Consider the following 19,476-nt stretch of genomic DNA (forward strand, 5'->3'; position numbering starts at 1 on the left):
AGATTTAGAATGTGATTTTTATAAACTTTTCTCAGTAACTGTCTAGTATCTTAATAATATTAATGTAATATTTCATTGATAAATAATGCATAAAATTAATGTACATATATATCTAACATATACCTTAAATTGATAAATATCTACAATATTTAACACAGGATGAGAGCATACGCTACAAAAATGCACTGGTTGTTAGGTACTTATATCAATCGTAAATGAGATATAAAAATCCTGTTAATCTACACACTACTTTCTATTTTTAAGTTTGCAACTACTGGTTGAGATGCAATTGTAATCTCACTGACTTCATCTGTTTCCGATTGACTTGATGTATCAGAAACATCATCTATTTCTTTCCTCTAAATAAAAATAGAAATAAAAGTAAAAATATATTGTGTATTATACTGTATATATTTTTACTGTATTTTCAATAATATTACATTAATAATAAGAATTATTTTGACTCACCTTATGAGAATAGTGAATATTACGAAATACTCTTTGCATATCGGGATTACTTTCTAACGTGGAGGATTGACTGGACGGAGGATGTGAATATTCGGAAGTATTTTCCTCATCAGAAGCTAACACTCTCTCTATGCGTTCAGGTGCATGTTTAAATCTTCTTAATCTACATCCAGGACCAATTGGTCGCCTTGCAATACTTTAAAATAAATTCATTAAATTAAGATATGAATTCGATTAATTTCATACTTTTACATTATTCTAAAAAAAATACCTTCTTCTTTTTAAAGAGTAATTATACGTATAACTTGGATCTTCGCCTTCTTCATCTGACCAACTTTCCTCACATGCATCATCTTCACGATCGCATAAAGTATCCATACTTTCAGAACAAGGTCGAGTTTTAATTTCTGATTGTTCATGAGGTGTATTAGTATTGTTAACAATAATTCCACAAAAATGTCCGGACAGGTTTATAGGTTCTTCTTTGCCTCTGAAATGAACAATTATTTATTACTTTCAATTATTGTTGAAGTCCATATATTGATATATGTATATTTATATTAAATATGTTTTACCTGTGTTGTATCACATCATCGCAATTTCCATTATCTATAGGAGAAATAAGACGATTAGCATTAATAATTTCGCTAACTTTTCGACCAAGTGTTTCAAGATTATCGTCATCACTACAGTCCTTTAAACGTTCATTTCCATTTGCACGATTTTCATTTGAAGGTTCAGGACTGGAACAAGGACTAGATTGCATTCTATAATGAGCTTCGGATAAAACTGAATTTCCATTTAAACTTTCTGGTGTTTGTTTATTTAATGACTGTTTATTAAGACTATTTACAGAAAGTTTTTCTGTTGATGAGATTGTTGTTGTATGTCCAACAGGATTAAAATCAGTTTCGTTGATATCCATTATATCTGTTTGTGTTTGACTATCAACAAAACGTGCACATACTTCTGTACTCTGAAAATAGATATGCACCCAGCATTATATTTTAATTTGTTAATTAATAAGTACATATTCTCATGTTAGATACGTACTTTTCTTTCACGATGAGGACTCGATCGTGGGCTAGAATTTACACCGCATCCAGATCCTACTCTACGATGCCTATATTTGCGTTGTTTGAAACTATTATTAGGGACTAAAACTGTCTCTGGTTGATTAGATTCATTTAGTTGGGTACACATAGTTGCTTTTATAGGAGTTTGTGGACAGTCTGTTGGGGATGGTGGAGTTGTTGGAGTAGATGATGTTGAAAATTGAGGGTTACGTCTACGATGAAGTCTTTCTTGAGCCTTTATAAGAGGGTGTACAAGTCGCTTCTTACATTGCTTATACCCACTTTGTTGTTCTCGTCTAAGAGAGAAAATAAGATATATTAAAATTACTTACTATTAGCTATTCTAATTTTCTAATTTATTACTTACTTAATTACATCTCGTTCACGCTGTTCCAACTGCAATAAAACAGCGCTTAATTCTAAGTACAAATTATTAGTACGTTCGAGTTTACGTTCATAATGTTCTCGAATATCTTGAGCATGTCTTAATTCATCCTCACGTCGTCGAATGAGATCAGCTTCAAATCTTGGACTACTACAACTATTTGTCTGCATTTGTTTCATATGATCTCTAATTTCTTTTTTCCAAGATTGCTGTAATTATAAAAATTATAAACACCTTTTAATATTTAAATAGGTTTGTTTCATTTTTATTTTTAGGTTTTCAATTTACCTGTGTCTTAAAGTAATCATCAGGTTTTGTACATAGCACTTCAACTGCTGCAATTCCGAGATGAATTTCAATATGTTTAAAGGAAGGTCTATTACGTGGTTTTGCAGCCCAACATTGTTTTACAAGTAACCTGTAACCTTCTGGGCAGCTTGCAGGGATTGGTAAATGAAGAGAATTATTGCCCACGCCCCAAATGATTGCGGAAGAATCCACGTCTTTGTAAGGTATTTCTCCGCTTAAGAGTTCCCATAATACCACACCATACGACCATATATCTACTTTCTCAGAACAAGGCTCGTTTCTGATGATTTCTGGGGCCATCCAGGCAACTGTACCAGCGAAACTCATTCTTGTACTAATTTCATTCCATTCTCTACTAGTTCCAAAATCGCTAATTTTGACAACTTCTCCTTGTCCTATCAACACACTGAAATTGTAAATAGAATTTAGAAGATAAACACGTAAATATAGTACGTAAGTATAGTAAGACAAAGATGCTCTTATTTTATGAGGTAAATAAAAATTTACTGAGCCTAAAAATATATATGAATTTAATTATATTAGATTAAATAACATACTTTGGGCTTTTAAGATCTCTGTGTATAATTTTATGTGCATGAAGATAGGCCATTCCAGCAGCAATTTGTTTTGACCATGATACTAATCTAGGAGGTGGAACTGGTTCTCCAGCCCTAAGGAGGTCGTATAATGGTCCGTATGGACAAAACTCCATAATTATACAGTAACATGGTGCTTGTGTGCAAACACCTCTGAGAATATATAAAGATTATTTATATTATTTTTTATAGCATTTATAGTACAGCTAAAAACTTACTTAAATTGAACAATATTCGGATGATTTAACTTCCGTAAGTGCCGTATATCAGTTTCACGTGGCTCTCGCACCTTTTTTACAGCTACAACTTCTTTATTTAATTTTCCACTAAATACTGCCCCTTGTGCTCCAGATCCGAGCCATTGCAGTTCACTGATTGATTCAAACGGTATTTCCCAGTCATCCGCTAAAATTATTTGATTTCATCCTATAAATAATGTTATAAAGACTATATTAAATCTATAAAAAGTGATTACTTACTTTGATGTCCTTTAATTTTTTCATTAACAGCTGCTTTTGAAAGCATAGTCCAAACTGGACGCATGCACCCTAATATACCTTCCACCCAGCTTGATCTTTGTGCATCTAAAGTTCCAGTACCTGGAGTACATTTTGTTGCAGTTTCACTAGAGTTACTATTGCTTTCTGAATTGCTATGATTGTTATTAGGTAATTGAGCATCACGTGGGTCAGGGATAATAGGACCTCCTGCAATTCCACTCAACTGACCTAATTCTTCTTGTATACATAACATGCTAAAATAAATAATCAAAGACATTAAAAAACTTAATTTCTGAATATGAAAATGTTAAAATATTAATGAAAGAACAAAATTATTTCAATTATTTTGCTATTTTTATTCGATAAATATAATTTTTTACAATGCAGCAAAAATACTATCATGAAATATGTAGCAAATGTGTATTACGAAACTTTATCAAGCAAGAGTTACAGGAATTTTGTTTTTTACTGGAGTTTCTCATCTTGAACTACTGAAAATAATGTAATATATGATATTGTGAATTGAAATATTAACTATAGAAAAAATGTTAGTAAGGAGTAAAAATATTCTTTATTAATTTTTTTGGAAATTATTAATTTAATTTTGAATAAAGCTTCTAATATAAACTAACTGACTAACTCATAACTTTGTTAAAAGAGTAAATAATTGTCATGAAATTTTTATTCAAAATGTCAATATATAAATTATTTTTGAAAATGTACCATTTAAACAAATCTCTTTATTAACTCATTAATTTACACTAATCAAATTATCTTAATCAAACAATAATCATATTTTTTCGCTTTATAACTATTATTAATAAACTTAAGTCCCTGACATATCTGTGTTGAAAAATTTCAGAATTTAGACTCCAAACAAAAGAAAAGTGACGTTATTTCGGAAAACGCAACAAAGAGATTTGGGCATATCAAATTTTCATGTCTTATTGTCATAACAAACGATTCGTTACATACACAATCAATATGGACATGTGTATGTATTAAAATCGTCATGTTAAAACGTCATGAAATCTAATGTAAGTGAAATTAATAGGAACATTTAATCACTGAGCATCGATTTCCTTAAATGACTTATACACCTGTCAAACATGTAAGCTGTGATCATAAGTCGTGAGTCAAGTAGCTGTTATAAGCAATATCATACGATAAGTGTAAGTATCTGCAATGTACTTTACTTCTGTGTATTATGTATCTTGTGCTATATCATTTAAAAATACTCTTTCGTGTTTATATCGAAGATACTGAAATCGCGTAAGAAAGACATGTTTTAATAACTGAAAAATAGAAATGATAAAAATGACATGGGTCGTGTGATTAGGAATTATGTTTAGGACATAAATATATCTGATAAATAGAAAAGATTGACAATATGAGTTTCTATAGATGTGTTAGTGTGGGGACAAGATCAAAGCCGTCAACGATGGTGCCGTTATGCCGTTATCGGAAGCGCATTCCGACGACTTGGCCTTCGTCCTCACCTCCTCGTACCGACGTTGTTTGGAACGACCACATCGTCGTTCTGTGTCTTCCGAAGGAAAAATCGTGTAAATACCATCGTATCACGCGTAGCATATGGATATAACACGCTTGACCCATACACTGAGAGAAAGTGTCACAAAACCATGCCACTGATTGAACGTTTTCACGATAAACAAAATATAAATACGATGAAACTATACAGGATGCATACGACCACGAGACATATCGTAAACTAACAAGTTAGCCGGCAGAGGGCCGCATTTACCGTTTGCTTTTATGTGTGTATGTACAGTATGATGCATGACGATGTTACGATTAAGTGGTTGTTCGTAATTGTAGTGCATTACAATTTGACAATCGAAAAGTATACGATTATTCTACATATCATTTATAGGACAAATACATATGTACAATTGAAACATTATCAGAATTAATATCACGCAGTAAAGTTATATTTTATGATAATTAAGTTACTCCTAATTTCAAATATAAATTTTAAGGTCTATGACAGATAATTAAGAATGCGCATGCGCAATTGTACGCGCGTAATTTAATGTAAGAAAGCGTGTTATTTCAAATTTATTATATGCAATACTCGTTTTATATTTGACACTGTAAAAATACTACATTCTTACCTGTTAGTGAATATGTGCGCTTCCGGATGAGAAGGTGATAAAACTACTTGATTGACACCCGATGACGCTTCTGTTTCCTGAGATTCAAATTTGTACATCTCAGGTTGCGACAGTGTCTCTGTCCCGGCAGGAGTACGCATGGTTGCTTATTGTTTTGTATTCCAATTCTGTAATATAATTTATCATTTGATAAGTAATACAATTTATGGATGTAAATTTCCTTACTAATATTATTTTAAGTAAGAGAACATTTTTGACGCTTGTTACATGCACGTGTATATCGTCAAAAAATGTATTCGTCGCAATGTTACTTTATCAAGAGCGAAGACCAGAGGAAAAAGAGAAAAGACGAATAAGAAATCACCTTTAGCATAACATGGGGAGGCTGGGTTCAATGGAATGCCGATCTAGTAAGAGGCGTGGTATGTGGCCGTCACATACCAAACAACCGTGCTTTTATTTTTTGTGCAGATTCTTTAGGTTAAACCTAATCATACTTGCATTTTTAGCCGATAATTAAAGAAATCACGCTTTCTAACAGAATATTAGCACGAAAGGTAAAGTGAAAGATTTACTTAAAATTTGAGTATTGCATATAGCTTGTCTTTTATTTAATACTTATGAAACAACAAAAGTCTTTGCTTTTTTTAAATTATAAAATCTTTGCAATTTTGTAGCAAAAATAATGCGACAGAAAATAAGAGGATTAATTAAAAATCCAACCGGTTTTGCAAAAAACCTTTATCAGATACTGGTTTAAACACGGAACCCTTTCGCGCTACGAAAAGAAAAAAAAAGGATACAGAGTTTTGTATAGTGAGTCATTCGTAGGTGTGTCTTGGATTAATCCGCAGCACCTGTGCTAGGTAAGGTCTAATATACTAGGAACCACCTCCCGAAACCTAGATCTGTTGGGAGAAGGGAGCGGGGCAGGAGGGATATTTCGTGCTTCCAAATATATTTATTTGGGATAAATACAAAGAAAGACGTTATTAATGGTTTTTTATGATTATTCAAATAATTTTATTTTCAAAATTGAATATATGTTCATTTTATTTACAGAATATATTTCTAGAGCTGGAACCTTCACATGATACAATGCAGGGGTTTCTGAAAATTTTGCTAGAGTTAACAGATCAATGTTCCAAAAGAGTGAACATGTTGCACCCCACGTTTCTTGAACAGACTATTTCCGTGAGTAAAGTTGGGGAAGAATGAATCGTAATGAGTAGGGTGCTCATTGTCTATCCTGATTTGTCGCTTTGTTGACCAGAATGCTATAATTTCCGGGTATGTGTGAACATTACGATATGGATGGTTAATATTAAATTATAATATATTCAGTATATCACAAAGTAGATTAAAATAAGGAATTATGTGTACATGACTAATGTTATAGCGGCAAATTTAATAAGTTAACAGAAAATATTACGTCAGCTTCAAACCTTTATATTTTCGTTACATATACATATGCATGTGTGCGTTACATATACATGTGTGCGTGACTTTGTTGCATTGAGAAAAGTTCCATCGTAAGTTTTATAGAACAATCTAAAAATACTTCCAATATCGAGGTCGCGAAACAAAAGAGAAGAGTTTGATAGAAAACTTAAATACGATAAGAAATAGAAATGGTTTATTATGTATAACGTAACGAACAAATTCTGTTAATACATTGAAAGAAGGATGAAATACATATTAATGCTTCCATCATTGCATTCGTTAACATCTTTTTACGAATACACCTCCGCATCCTTCGACGGAGGTGGAAGAAATTTCAGTTTTGCTGTTGTCTGAAACGCACGAAATGCAATGTATGCGATAGAAATGATAACGTGGAAAAATATCCATGAAATGTTTTAAGTAGATCATCACTAGAATAAATTAGAATTTTTAAAAAATTTATTGATTACATAAAAAATGAATGAGCGCTATATGATCTAGTACGGAAGGTGTATCAAATAGTCTTAATTCATCGTTTATATATTGCATCATTACTATCAAAAATGAAATTCGACATGTTTATTATGTATACGTGTTAAATATTTCATTAGAGTAACATGTATAGTATTGGTGCACATCCTAGCGTTGAAATCACCCGATAAATTGAGTGATCGCGATGCTGTTTATACCATCAGTGATCGGTACACATATTGCTTTAATGCGGTTCTAACTAGACGATATTTTGATAATATTTCAAGAAAATGAACTTCACTACTTATTTTTTAAACACAAGTGAAATGAAATTCAGTGTAACCTATCTGTTCAAGGGCACGTAGTACAATGTAATAAAAGAAATATGTCACCAGAACTTAATAATAACTTTATATACTAATATCTTATATAATGTTTATCGAGAATAAACATCTTTGATATTATTGCCTTTACTCGGCTCAAAAACACAAAAAGTACATGTGTACATTGCATATATAGTGTATATTAAGAAAAGAAACTTTTTCCGAAATTATAATATACTCAAAAAATAAATAACAGGCAGTTTTTCATTTTATATACCAGTACTCATCATTTTCAACATTTTACTGGTCTTAAAGAAAACCGAACCTTATTAATATTTAAGATAAAAATCCTTTTATTTTAATACGCACGGATTAATTCGAAAAACCTGTTTTTACACAGAGTATCCTTTCTCATTCATCGCCTTTCTTTAAAAGCGTTCTTTTCTCATTCATACGAAAATAATGGACGCTTTTACTGAAGAAGTAATAAGAATACAATTCAAAGTGCCGACAACTTGGGCCAAATGACGCTTCAGTGTTTGAGACGAGACGCATGAAACGTGCACCACTACGACGCGACGGACGGAACGAGATTCGTGCTCAGTGCAGAACGATCGGGAACGTGAGCTTTCACTTTCCTCGAGCGGCTTGCACAAGCGAGACACTACCGTGGTCAGGGCGCACGACATTTGGTACGAAAAACTCGTCGAACCATGAAGCGTCGGATATTCAGACAACGACGATACCTAAAAGTTTCCCGTGTTTGAAAACCAGAGAAAAGGAAGAGAAAGAGTATGGAGAAGACGCTTTATTGATTAAGCTCGGGCAACCCCTCTTTTCTTACCTTTATAAAAAATATATCTGCCGACGATGAACGACGACAGTGGCAATCCCCTACCAAGTATCCATATAGTTGTATCTGGCGCCATACATTTGCGAAGTCTTTGGAACTGCTAAATCTGACACTATAAGCACGAGAGTCCTCGACTCTTTCAAAAAACGTATCCTCGTGTTGCACGTCACGATAATCATGCAAAAGACATATATACGTGTCTTCACTGTTCAAATGATTACACTAGTACATACGCGCGAAATTGTAAGCGAGCTCAAAGAGCCGCGGATTTATTCTCGATTGACGGTCATGAAAACAACCCCACAACACCCCGACGCACGACGCGTCCAGCGGACACTAAACAAAATGGCGCGTACCATCGTCCATGGCTTCGACACCAGAGTGCGCCTGCTTTCTGTGGGAGTGTGTAAAGACGATGGGTTCTGTATCTAGTAGAGGGAGACAAAGTACCGAACAGGTTCGTCTATTCAAACCACGCCTCTTGGTATTCGAGTCGCGCACACGAATACTACTACGTGCTGTGTTCTATGTATCCGTGCGCAGGTTTACAGGGAGGCATGTATACTTTCGAAGAATCCTGTTAATTTGTTGATATCTTAAAATAACATATTTTGATATTCCATTTGTTATAGTAGTTTCAATGATCTCATTAATAAACGTCGCACAATTAAAAGTGTAAGGATACAGAGCAGATATTGATATATTATTTAGAAATAACCTTACAATTAATAATATACTTTTTGAAGAGGCAGCTATGCGACCCTGTATATGTTAGATGGCGCCACTACTGTACACGCTACTTCCTTCAACCCCACATTATGAAAAATCACTAACTTAAAGCTTTGGAACATTATCTTCTAGATTTTATGAAAGAGGAAGAATAGATAAATTCCATGTTGATTACATATGCCTCAAGATTTATGTAATTAATTCATATTCAAAAACCTTGTCTTTTTTTATGGCAATACATACATACTATTGCCAGATTTAAAAGATTAGTAGTGGGGTATACTTAATCTTAAAGGTGCTCAATAGTTAGGATATGCAGTGGGGGCGATGAAGGGGCAGCAAACGAGTTTCTGACAATCGTAGCTGTACCTGTAACGCTTGACTGATGCTAGAGAACGGTGTGGATAGTGCATCTGTCGTTGTTTATATAGTATTCCTCACGCCATAGATTCTTTTCTTTTTTTCTACCTTTACATAACGCGTCTAAAAGTAAGACCTTGAAATATCTTAGACAACCATAACAGATCATTTTATTTAGAAATTTCAAAATGTCCTATATTGATATAATTATAAAAAATACTTAAATTTGATTGCGCCCAATAATATGTAACATCATTTATATATGTAAAATATTTAAATCTTAAAATAATCTGTAAGCGTTAAATAATCCAATATATTAGTTATTAAATATCGATAATCATGTTTTAAAAATTATATTACACAATATTCTCAAAGTTTAATTATAATTAAAGTTAATCAAATAAAATTCAAAGTTTCATTATATTTTTACAGTGATGCTGTACCATATAATACCGTTCTCAATAAATTTATTCTTTCGATTCTCCCTGGATAAACAGAAGAGGGGAAATAGATGACTACGGTTCTTGGAAATATTTTCGTTGTTTCTTGGAAATGGTCAGAACTTTTTCGTTCTGCATCATTTGGATTCAGCCGCCCCTTCGCACAAGCGCAGAATATACCTTCCTACTTATTCCTAACTCCCACATTATAAAAGGGATGTGTAGTACAAAGATGCTCGTTTTCTCATTTACTTTCTCCCACTCTCTCCAAGTTAAACTGAAAACCATTCTCGATTTGTTAAATACGTCTCGTCTTCTCTATGTTAAATTTCTTTTTATCTTTTTTTACTACATTTCTTGTTTTGTCTTTGTCATCGTTGCATTTTAGACGTAGATATCTATTATACCTACATAATATGCAATATACAACGTCGCAAGTTGGTCGATTTTCTTGTGACGTCATAGTTACCCTTCCATACGTGTTTTTGATTCCTACGTACACAATATTTGAATTCGTCACGAAAAACAGCTTGCTTTTGTGATACAAGTAAAAATTTATGTAAACAAACAATGTTGTAAAAAGTTTATAATTAACTTTTTATTTATTACATTTCAATTATGAAAACTAATTATGATTTATTATTGCTTTGCATGAGGAACCAATTCTTTATAATCTTTTACAACATTTTCAAGCACTGCGAATGCTTGTAAAAAATCATCTTCTTCTAAACCAAATTGTTTATATTGATGTAAAAATGCAGAATGAACATAAGACTTCCAAGCTTTGTTTAAAAGTATATCCAAAGAATAAGAAATTTGGAAATTATTGGTTATCAATGCAAGAAATTTATCATGGTTTAAGAATTTTCGGTTTTGATGCAAATGAGTGAACCAATTAATTGTATTCCAGTCTGCATATAAATGTTTTTCTTTAAATATGTCTGTTACTATAGGATCTTGTTCTGATGCTATTCCACGAGTTATCAAAACGTTTGATATTGAGCAAGCATATGTATGATGTGTGGTGTTGCTTAATGAATTAGATGGTATTTTTAATTCAACATTAGTTAACTGTGAATTGAAGTTTGATATTCTAAGCGTTTGCTTTAAATGATGTATATATGAATTCCAATTATACACAGGTTCATAGTTTGCGAATGCTGCAGGTATATGTGGGCTACTCTTGATTGTTGCTATTTTATATGAAGGGTGACATGCTATCTGTGATAACAATGAATTTATGTTATGGTTTATACAATCTACTGGTTGAAATACAGCTAGTAGCTTTTCTGAAATAACCTCATTCATATCTTGTAAATTTGTAGGTGATTTCTTCAATAAATTGGTACATATATTATATATCTGTTCATTCTCAATTAAAATATTGATATCACTTTCACTGTAAAGTTTTGCTAAAGTCAATAATGTATTATAATTTTGTGTACATACTTCTCCAAATGAAAATGGTAATATTGTTGTGTTAACAATAGATTTTTTACCATATTCTTTACGCAATAGTTCTGTAATATAACTTCCAATGCCAGATCCTGTTCCACCTGCAGAACTTAGTAACAAAAGAAATCCATCAAAATGATCTAATTTTTCAATTTCTTGTCTGACACAATTTAATATCACATTGCTTAATTCATATCCTTTTATCATATAACCAAATGCCCAATTATTTGCACAACCTCCGCCAGCTTGACAAATTACATTCGTTGTTGAATATGTCCATGAATTACTTTTATCGTTATAAATCTTACTTATTACTTTTTGCTCAGTATCAACAAGAACTGCTCTTGCCAAACGTTCATTACTTTTAGATATACCATTAAACCATTTATTAAATGTGTCTTCTGAATATTGATAATTAGCCTTATATGATACACCTGTATTTGTACATTCCAAATCAGATGATACTTCTGAGAATAATGTATGTCCTAGTTGATTTCCACATTGCCCAAATTGTATGGTAAGCATTATTAAAATATATCATTTGCACAAGTTACAAAAGTAGTTCATTATATTATCAAAACAGAAAAATACATCTTGCTTGTTACATTCGACTGAAGCGTATTTAATACACGAAAATAGATATAAATGTGACTTGATTGAAATGATTTGTATTTAAAGATATAAGATACAGACAGTCATAAAGAAAAGTAAATTAGCTATTAATATTTACACAAAGTATAACATTTTTTTATCGAGGAAATGTGTACTTGTTAAGAAAAAGATTCATTTCGAATAGTTACATAAGTTGTTTTGAAGGTTCATTGACAAAAAAAACAAATTTAAGTTAGATTATAAGTAGGACTGCTACATGATCAGTAAAAGGTAATGTTTGTAAATAGTTTAATAACTCACCGCGAGATCACGCAATCATAACGCACAATGGAATTGTTAAAAATAACAATAACGGTTTGTAAATTATTGGTTGTAATGTCTTCAAAAATATTATATTTTATTTTTTTTATTATTTATCTATTGGCTTAGAATGAACTTCCGGCTTTATATTTTTTCTCTTATTTGCAAATTTACCTCCCGCACTTTCGCCATCTTCATTCATCTTTTTCATTTATATCATATGCATTCTGTTTACGGACTATAAATATCGTACTATATATTTAAGGGTATATTATATATATATATATAAATAATATAATTATATATATATTAATATTATAATATATTAATTATATATATAATTATATATATTATATAGAACATTTTTGTACATTAGTACAAGATATATTCGAAAATATCTGTATACGATATAAAAATAAATTACAGAAAATTTTCATTGTATGTAAATAAATTAATATCTTGGTAGTTCAAAATGTAGTTCGTATATGAGAATAAATAAGCATACAATAAATGTCATTAAATATTATTTAAGCCTTATTTTATATAAAGACTCTGTTGAAAAGTTTACGACCAATATTATAATTACTAGGTATAATATATTATTTCTAAAGACGGGTATGTGTCATTAGTGATTCTCTTGAATATTAGTTATTTTTATTAAAGATGAAAAATTTTTTTTTTATAACATACGGTTATCGCAAATGCTCCAAGAATATGCTATTCAAATCAACTTCACAAAAAAATCAATAATGATTACTCTGCTTATATAAAATAATTAAATTTTTTTAACAAAATTATAGAAGATGTTTTTAATGTATTTAACGTGATTAATGTTTTGATATCAACGTAAGGTAAAGTTTAACATTAACGAAAACCAGTAATGTAGATGTCTTTAACGGAAGAAAGATGTACAGTAAAACATTATGTAACTAAATTTATTTTGTTTCACTTGTCTCAAACATTTTTTTTAGTTACTTAATACCTTGAACTAATAACAAGATTATACATATATATATATTTAAATTTTATGTATAATGAAAGATTCTTTGAAACATGCAAACATATTGCATATTTTGGCAGATAATCTTCAAAATATGAGTGTTTTTTATCAACTGCTATGCTACATATGTATACATGTATAATCGGAGCGTTAACCACTTAGATAACACGAGACTTAAGTGTCAAATAAGAAGTAACATAAAAGTTAAGTAGGAAATGATTATAATAGGTTGCGTGTAATATTATAAAATAAACTCGCGTGTTAATTCATAAAAAAATAAACAAGTACAATCTAAAAGTAGGTATGTAATAATCTATACTACTCTGATTTCAAGCATCATTATCATGCAAACAAAATGTGAGATGGGAAAACACAGTGGGATAAGTTCATTGCTATTATCATATCGTATCTAACTTTACAAAAATAAATATTGCTAGCAGCAAGTTGCACGGTTGAACTCTGGATTTCAGTGACTTACAATTCAACGAGATGTAAGACTAGAATTTCCAGTTGTATACGACAAAAAAAAAGACGGAGAGAGAGATTGCAAACAATTTTGCGGTTTGGTCGACAAATCATCGACAGTTCGTCATGACGACAAATCACGGATAGATAATACCGACGCTGGACAATCCTATTTAATCAGCTCGCTTTAGTTTTCATTGATTGAGACCTCGTGTCTTATCGTAAAGAGATTCGTGAAATGGTAAAAGTGCTGCTTAACTGATAATAATGAATTGGGCGTGAACATTTCACCAGCTTCTTTTTAAATCTTCCTTTAGCTTCATTTTAATGTACGCCAGTGACGTATCGAATACTTCCTTCTCCAACCGTGTGTGCTAACGACTGTCACGTCCTTCGTGAAACTCGTTGAACGTCACAAAGCAGTGACGTAGAGTTGTGAAACGACGTGAGACGAAGCGAAGACAGTGAACGAAGCGATAGGATGTTAATATTAGTCGAATCGTTTACGAATATCCGCGACGCGTCGGATTACGTCTAATTTTTTTTATGTGCCATACATTTTTACGGGGTGTGAAAACACGAGTTTATCTGTGTCGAAGTTCCAGCTGCGACCTTCGGAGGCGCGTGGTATCACCGGTAATAGTGTCCGACAGTACAGAATCATTATAAGATTAACATTTACTTTATGAACGTGTTTTCATAATTATATCAATTTTATATATAAATATATATATATATATATATATATATATGTATGTATGTATCGCATGTGTAAATGTACAGTGAGTGGCATGCACAAAGTATTTGGAAACCGTACAATTTTTGAGAGTTCCGTTCATCGATATCTTCCTCTCGAGCAGCGTCGATGAAAATTCAACTATAAAGACGCCATGTTAGAAGCTGATAATAATAATTAGAGGCGCAGACAAAGTGACTGTGGTCGATGGAAACGATGATCTGTGCGAGGTAATTCCATTATGATTCACTCGATACTCACTTGAAACTAAAATTACTCTAATCGTTCTTCGTCATTGTTAACTTTCTGCATAATTATTATTGTTATTATCAAACTTCTTGTCATCTTCTGTATCTTTCTTATTACAATTTTCCTTGTAAGTGTTTTCCCTTCGACATCTTCCGATTCTTTAGCTTTGTCATGTTTAGTATTTTATGATTGCGTAAATTTTATAGTATACATTGATCTTCGCCCTATTAGTGCGATTAACACCACTCCAAATACATATTACGATAAGTCATTACTAGCTAGTCATAACTAACTGAAAAATTAAAAAATTAGAATAATAACATAATTTGTTCGTTTTGTTATTAAATTTGTTCAATAAATGGAAAAGAATGGAGCAAATGTAAATATAAATATTTCAAGCCATTCGGTACCTCAAAAATTACTTTGATGATCTAAATTGTAGGCCATTATGTGAATTGATCATAGATTAGTAACTTTCTAAATATGTATCCATTCTACAAGTGATTAACGATAATGTTTGCTCGGAATGTCTTAGGAATAGAAATGTGTTAGGAAAACAAAGGATATAATATCCTACAAAAGATTTTATGAAAGGATTATCCAATCATTTATAGCATATACGTATTGTTTGTCAAATGATATGTCTAATGTTCTGGAATTCACAAGTATAGATCGGTCAGAATGTATGTATATGATTATATGCAACTTAGCGTATTTATTGTTACTGAGATATATTGGTCGAAATATAAGACTGAATCAAATCTCAGCGTAAACGTGAATTATTAAATTCTATTACCTGCGTATCTTTATCGCTAATCTCTTTTATTATTCTTATTTCATTTTCAAACTTAAATTCTTCATTAATCACATTGTATGAACTTATCATCTATCGTACATGTTCTCCATTCATGCTATACTACTTGGTTGAAGATACCTCATTAAGAAAATAGTTTCATTTGCATATTTAAACTACTTACATTCATAGTGTACAATAACGTAATTAAAATGTATGATAAGTAATTAAATTTTTTCGTGAGCATACAAATTTTGTAACGTGTTAAACGGACTCTTTCTTTCTGCAGTGTGTTGGTATGGTGACATTGGTGCAACAGCATCGACAAACGGACGAAAACCAATATCTAAAAGATTCAAATCAAATAAGCAACGCCTCCATTGAAAATCGCGATAACGAAAACTGTGGAGGTGAGATAGTGCATTCTTCTGTTGATACTGTGGTTAGCGTCACCGGAAATGGCAGTCTTGCCGGTTCCTCTACGCAGTGCAGTAACATAGAAGATGACAGTGAGGATGATGAAACGGATATCGATGAAGGAGATTGGGTACCAGACTTACCCGTGCCGGCGGTGTTTAAGCAACATCAAGAAGTGACCACAGTCGATGGCAATGTGGTGCTTCCAAATGCAGATGTCTCGAATTTTGGTGATGTACGCGTGAAGAATTCGAGTAACGTGCATCTTGGTAACAAAACCTTCTATAAAGGTCCAGTAACAATAAAGCAGTTCGTTTACACGAACCCGACTTCGATACAGGAACCCAATACGAAGAGCGATAATGTTCAAGCATCGAATGCAAATACCTCCGATTTGTCGACTACCAAAGGAGCTTCGACTGCGATCTTATCACAAAATCCTGATCTCCGTAACGGTAATTTTTTTTAGTAGTCTGCCCTCGATAGGTACTGTGCGTGTTTAGGTTTCTGTGGATGTTTTTATGGAAATCTGTAAACACGATCGTAACAGACATAGGATCCATTAGGTTTAGCTACATATAAGTTTCATTGGCTAGCTATGGAATCTAAATCTTCTCCATTTTTTTCGATGGATTAATTTTGAATGCACTGAGCCTAAATGCAGACGAGCCACTTTTGTCTGCGCGATATTGTTGCAATCATATTTCTTTCTTTATTTCCTTAACTAAGAACAACGGAGACAGACATATGATCGCCGCAATATTGCGCGGATGAAAGTCGCTCGTTTGCATCGTGCCTGATACCGTGATTGTCTTTATTTTCTGGAAACTATTTATAGATAGTTGACTATTTGAAATAGTCTTATTTTAAATATAACTGAATGATACCAAAATAAAAGGTGTTGTCTATTGTATTTTATCTCATACTAAACACTTTTCAAATATTTTCTCTACAAATGTTGGATTGATTAATTTTTTATGCGTAAATAAAATTTCTTTTATCGTAAATGCGTAGACCTCTTGTCGTTAACGATGCAATTTTATCATTGCACAGTTATTAAATGGAAATGATACAAACGACAGGAAATAATGATATTTTAAAATCTGCGTTAGGAAATTGATAAAATACGGGGGAATTCCAAGAATTAGCAGAGACAGCTACGAACGATTTCGCAGACCATATTTTTTTCTTCACAGTATATAGGTACTTCGATCTAGTTCTATCACTGTACTTCGGGTTTAAAATCCTATCGTTCCCGTCATTACGCTAACAAAATAATGAATAAATCAAAGTCGTGTATTTGTTTTTATGTCAGAATAAAAAGGTATGTGCAGCTTATAATAGATACAATCTTAAATGATGTTAATATATATAATATGCAATTTTTAATCCGCACGGTATTTGTATTTTTATATTTTGATTTTATTTAAAAATATGTTTATTCTGACATAGATTGAACAAGAACAATGAGTGCTATGAAATTAGAACAAAAAACGCTGGTGACAGATGTAAGAAATTTTTAAGAAAAGATTAAAACGTATAAACTAAATATTATTAAAATTATCTGTATAAATATATTAGTAATAATATTAGTAATGTAATGATTTTTTTCGTCTAATAATACTTTTATGTTATTTTAGTAACAAAATGGGTGTGGACCTGGCGATGCGCAGCATTTTTGTGTTTACTAGCTTTGCTTCTTATAATTGTCGTTGTCATTGCGAATGTATACCTCACGCGCAATTCTACTACTACAACATCTGTTGGTTTTCCGCAAATTCCAGATTCTGGACTCGGAGGTAATATTCATAACTTTCTTAATCATTATATTTCGTTAATTTTTGTTATACTTGTCAATCAATTAGTAGTTTAACGATAATTGGAAATGTCTGAAGAATTAATATATTTGTTGCTTGTCAACGAGTTGTTTGTAACTAAATTATATTGGTTAAATTACAGATAAAGTAAAAAATGTTCGTTTCATTGAACGAAATGAATGGGGTGCTCAACCACCTACGACAGATTTAACAAAGATGAAACTTCCGGTACCGTACGTGATTATTAGTCATACGGTAACTGAATTTTGTAGAACACAAGCGGGATGTACATTTCACGTTCGTTATATACAAACATTTCACATAGAATCTAGACAATGGTCGGATATCGCTTATAATTTTCTTGTTGGTGGCGATGGATACGTATACGTTGGTCGCAGTTGGGATTTTATGGGCGCTCATTCCTTTGGATTCAATAATATTAGCATAGGTATTTCTTTTATCGGAACGTTCAACACCGTAATACCACCTAAAAGTCAACTGTATGCTGCGCAACGACTTATCGAATTGGGTATTGAAAATGGTAAAATTGCGCCGGATTATAAATTATTAGGACACCGACAAGTCTCTCGGACTTTAAGTCCAGGAGATGCATTATACAGTGTCATCCAAACTTGGCCCCATTGGTCACCATCGCCATAAAGAAATCTTTCTTTTTGTACAATACGATGTATCAGTGATATTTCAAATGTATTCAATTATATATTCTTATCGTCCGAAATACAGATGTACATTTGTACAAATTTCGAACAATTAAATTCTGTTTGTATTTATGTCTTCATGTAGCAATTTAGTACGTACGTTACCTTATTGATAATATTTGGACTATGACATTTTATATAAATTTATTGTAAATTAATCTGCAGATATTTAGATATATCTGATAAAATGTTAAATAAAGTATGAAACTATAAAGGTGTTATAAGGATCTTTTCTTAGGATTAGGATAAGATATTTAAGAAATGTCATATTTTTCGCTGTTAATGGTTATATCCGCATAATTTTTTATGCAGATTATTGCAGATGTATTACAGAAAATTATAAATAATTTACAATACATACTGTGAGAACAGGGAATTGCGTAAAAAGGTATAAAAGAAATAATCATATCAAGTTCTCTGTTCCAAATACTAACTTTTTGGAGGGATTTATTCTACAATTCATTGCTACATTAAATAATACAAGATAGATTGTACCGCCAAAAATTGAGGTAGCAATTAAATTTTAATTCTTCATTGTCAGAGGGCGTTAGAATCGTCTTCAGCGCAAATCGTTCAGTCTTATTTACAATTTTGATGTGTTTTAATTGAGAAAGTTTGCGGAACGCGAAAAGGATATAGATGCTTATGAAATGATTGATTATGGAACACATATTGTTTAAGGCAACTGTTACTAACAGTAACAGCATCCTTAAAGGAAGTAGATGTTGTTAAAAATGCGAGCCGTATACTATTTTATAGTTTCGAAGATAGCCATTTTGGCGGGTGACGTGTTTGCATGCCGTGTATTGACAGCCATAACATAAA

At 31.9% G+C, this 19,476-nt stretch overlaps 3 protein-coding genes and 2 long non-coding RNA genes across 7 annotated transcripts; 2 read left to right on the forward strand and 3 right to left on the reverse strand.

Annotated features, from left to right (window-relative positions):
• Window positions 1–39: 39 nt before the first annotated feature.
• LOC100746449 (mitogen-activated protein kinase kinase kinase 12) lies at window positions 40–8,919 on the reverse strand. Of its 2 annotated transcripts, XM_003487740.4 has the most exons (12): window positions 8,551–8,919; window positions 5,470–5,636; window positions 3,314–3,588; window positions 3,053–3,239; window positions 2,796–2,987; window positions 2,218–2,644; window positions 1,912–2,138; window positions 1,522–1,840; window positions 1,044–1,444; window positions 740–958; window positions 469–664; window positions 40–359 (listed from the first exon to the last, which is right to left on the reverse strand). In XM_003487740.4, the coding sequence occupies exons 2-12, from the start codon at window positions 5,607–5,609 to the stop codon at window positions 240–242; spliced, it is 2,703 nt and encodes a 900-aa protein (XP_003487788.1). In that variant the 5' UTR covers window positions 5,610–5,636; window positions 8,551–8,919; the 3' UTR covers window positions 40–239. The 2 variants fall into 2 exon arrangements, with proteins under 2 accessions (XP_003487788.1, XP_003487787.1); XM_003487739.4 differs by lacking the exons at window positions 5,470–5,636; window positions 8,551–8,919 and adding an exon at window positions 4,834–5,166.
• Window positions 5,626–6,751, forward strand: LOC117151394. The gene is made up of 2 exons (XR_004461282.1): window positions 5,626–6,335; window positions 6,532–6,751. It is a non-coding gene; the product is annotated as an uncharacterized LOC117151394 (long non-coding RNA).
• A 1,130-nt stretch (window positions 8,920–10,049) lies between the features above and the next one.
• On the reverse strand, window positions 10,050–12,467 carry LOC100746651 (tubulin delta chain-like). The gene has a single exon (XM_003487741.4). The coding sequence runs from the start codon at window positions 12,066–12,068 to the stop codon at window positions 10,728–10,730; it is 1,341 nt and encodes a 446-aa protein (XP_003487789.1). The 5' UTR covers window positions 12,069–12,467; the 3' UTR covers window positions 10,050–10,727.
• A 1,364-nt stretch (window positions 12,468–13,831) lies between these two features.
• LOC100741971 (peptidoglycan-recognition protein LC) lies at window positions 13,832–18,869 on the forward strand. 2 transcript variants are annotated; one of them, XM_024366043.2, is made up of 6 exons: window positions 13,832–14,161; window positions 14,238–14,643; window positions 14,678–14,886; window positions 15,988–16,570; window positions 17,756–17,914; window positions 18,075–18,869. In XM_024366043.2, exons 4-6 carry the CDS (start codon window positions 15,997–15,999, stop codon window positions 18,590–18,592), a joined length of 1,251 nt encoding a protein of 416 aa, XP_024221811.1. In that variant the 5' UTR covers window positions 13,832–14,161; window positions 14,238–14,643; window positions 14,678–14,886; window positions 15,988–15,996; the 3' UTR covers window positions 18,593–18,869. The 2 variants fall into 2 exon arrangements, with proteins under 2 accessions (XP_024221811.1, XP_024221810.1); XM_024366042.2 differs by having other exon boundaries at window positions 13,832–14,643.
• On the reverse strand, window positions 14,755–15,418 carry LOC117151393. Its single transcript, XR_004461280.1, has 2 exons — window positions 15,316–15,418; window positions 14,755–15,197 (listed from the first exon to the last, which is right to left on the reverse strand). It is a non-coding gene; the product is annotated as an uncharacterized LOC117151393 (long non-coding RNA).
• Window positions 18,870–19,476: the final 607 nt, after the last annotated feature.

The sequence above is a fragment of the Bombus impatiens genome, unplaced genomic scaffold (assembly GCF_000188095.3).
Source record: "Bombus impatiens unplaced genomic scaffold, BIMP_2.2 scf_0197, whole genome shotgun sequence".
Lineage (NCBI taxonomy): Eukaryota > Metazoa > Arthropoda > Insecta > Hymenoptera > Apidae > Bombus > Bombus impatiens.

What these genes read in the sequence shown, in the direction of transcription:
- LOC100746449 (XM_003487740.4), bottom strand. Translation starts at nt 5,609, where the DNA reads ATGCGTACTCCTGCCGGGACAGAGACACTGTCGCAACCTGAGATGTAC. An exon ending in AGAGATCTTAAAAGCCCAAA is followed by an intron (nt 2,645 to 2,795) that starts GTATGTTATTTA and finishes TTACAATTTCAG; the next exon opens with TGTGTTGATAGGACAAGGAG. An exon ending in ATGATTACTTTAAGACACAG is followed by an intron (nt 2,139 to 2,217) that starts GTAAATTGAAAA and finishes TTATAATTACAG; the next exon opens with CAATCTTGGAAAAAAGAAAT.
- LOC100746651 (XM_003487741.4), bottom strand. Translation starts at nt 12,068, where the DNA reads ATGCTTACCATACAATTTGGGCAATGTGGAAATCAACTAGGACATACA.
- LOC100741971 (XM_024366042.2), top strand. Translation starts at nt 15,997, where the DNA reads ATGGTGACATTGGTGCAACAGCATCGACAAACGGACGAAAACCAATAT. An exon ending in AAATCCTGATCTCCGTAACG is followed by an intron (nt 16,571 to 17,755) that starts GTAATTTTTTTT and finishes ATGTTATTTTAG; the next exon opens with TAACAAAATGGGTGTGGACC. An exon ending in TCCAGATTCTGGACTCGGAG is followed by an intron (nt 17,915 to 18,074) that starts GTAATATTCATA and finishes GTTAAATTACAG; the next exon opens with ATAAAGTAAAAAATGTTCGT.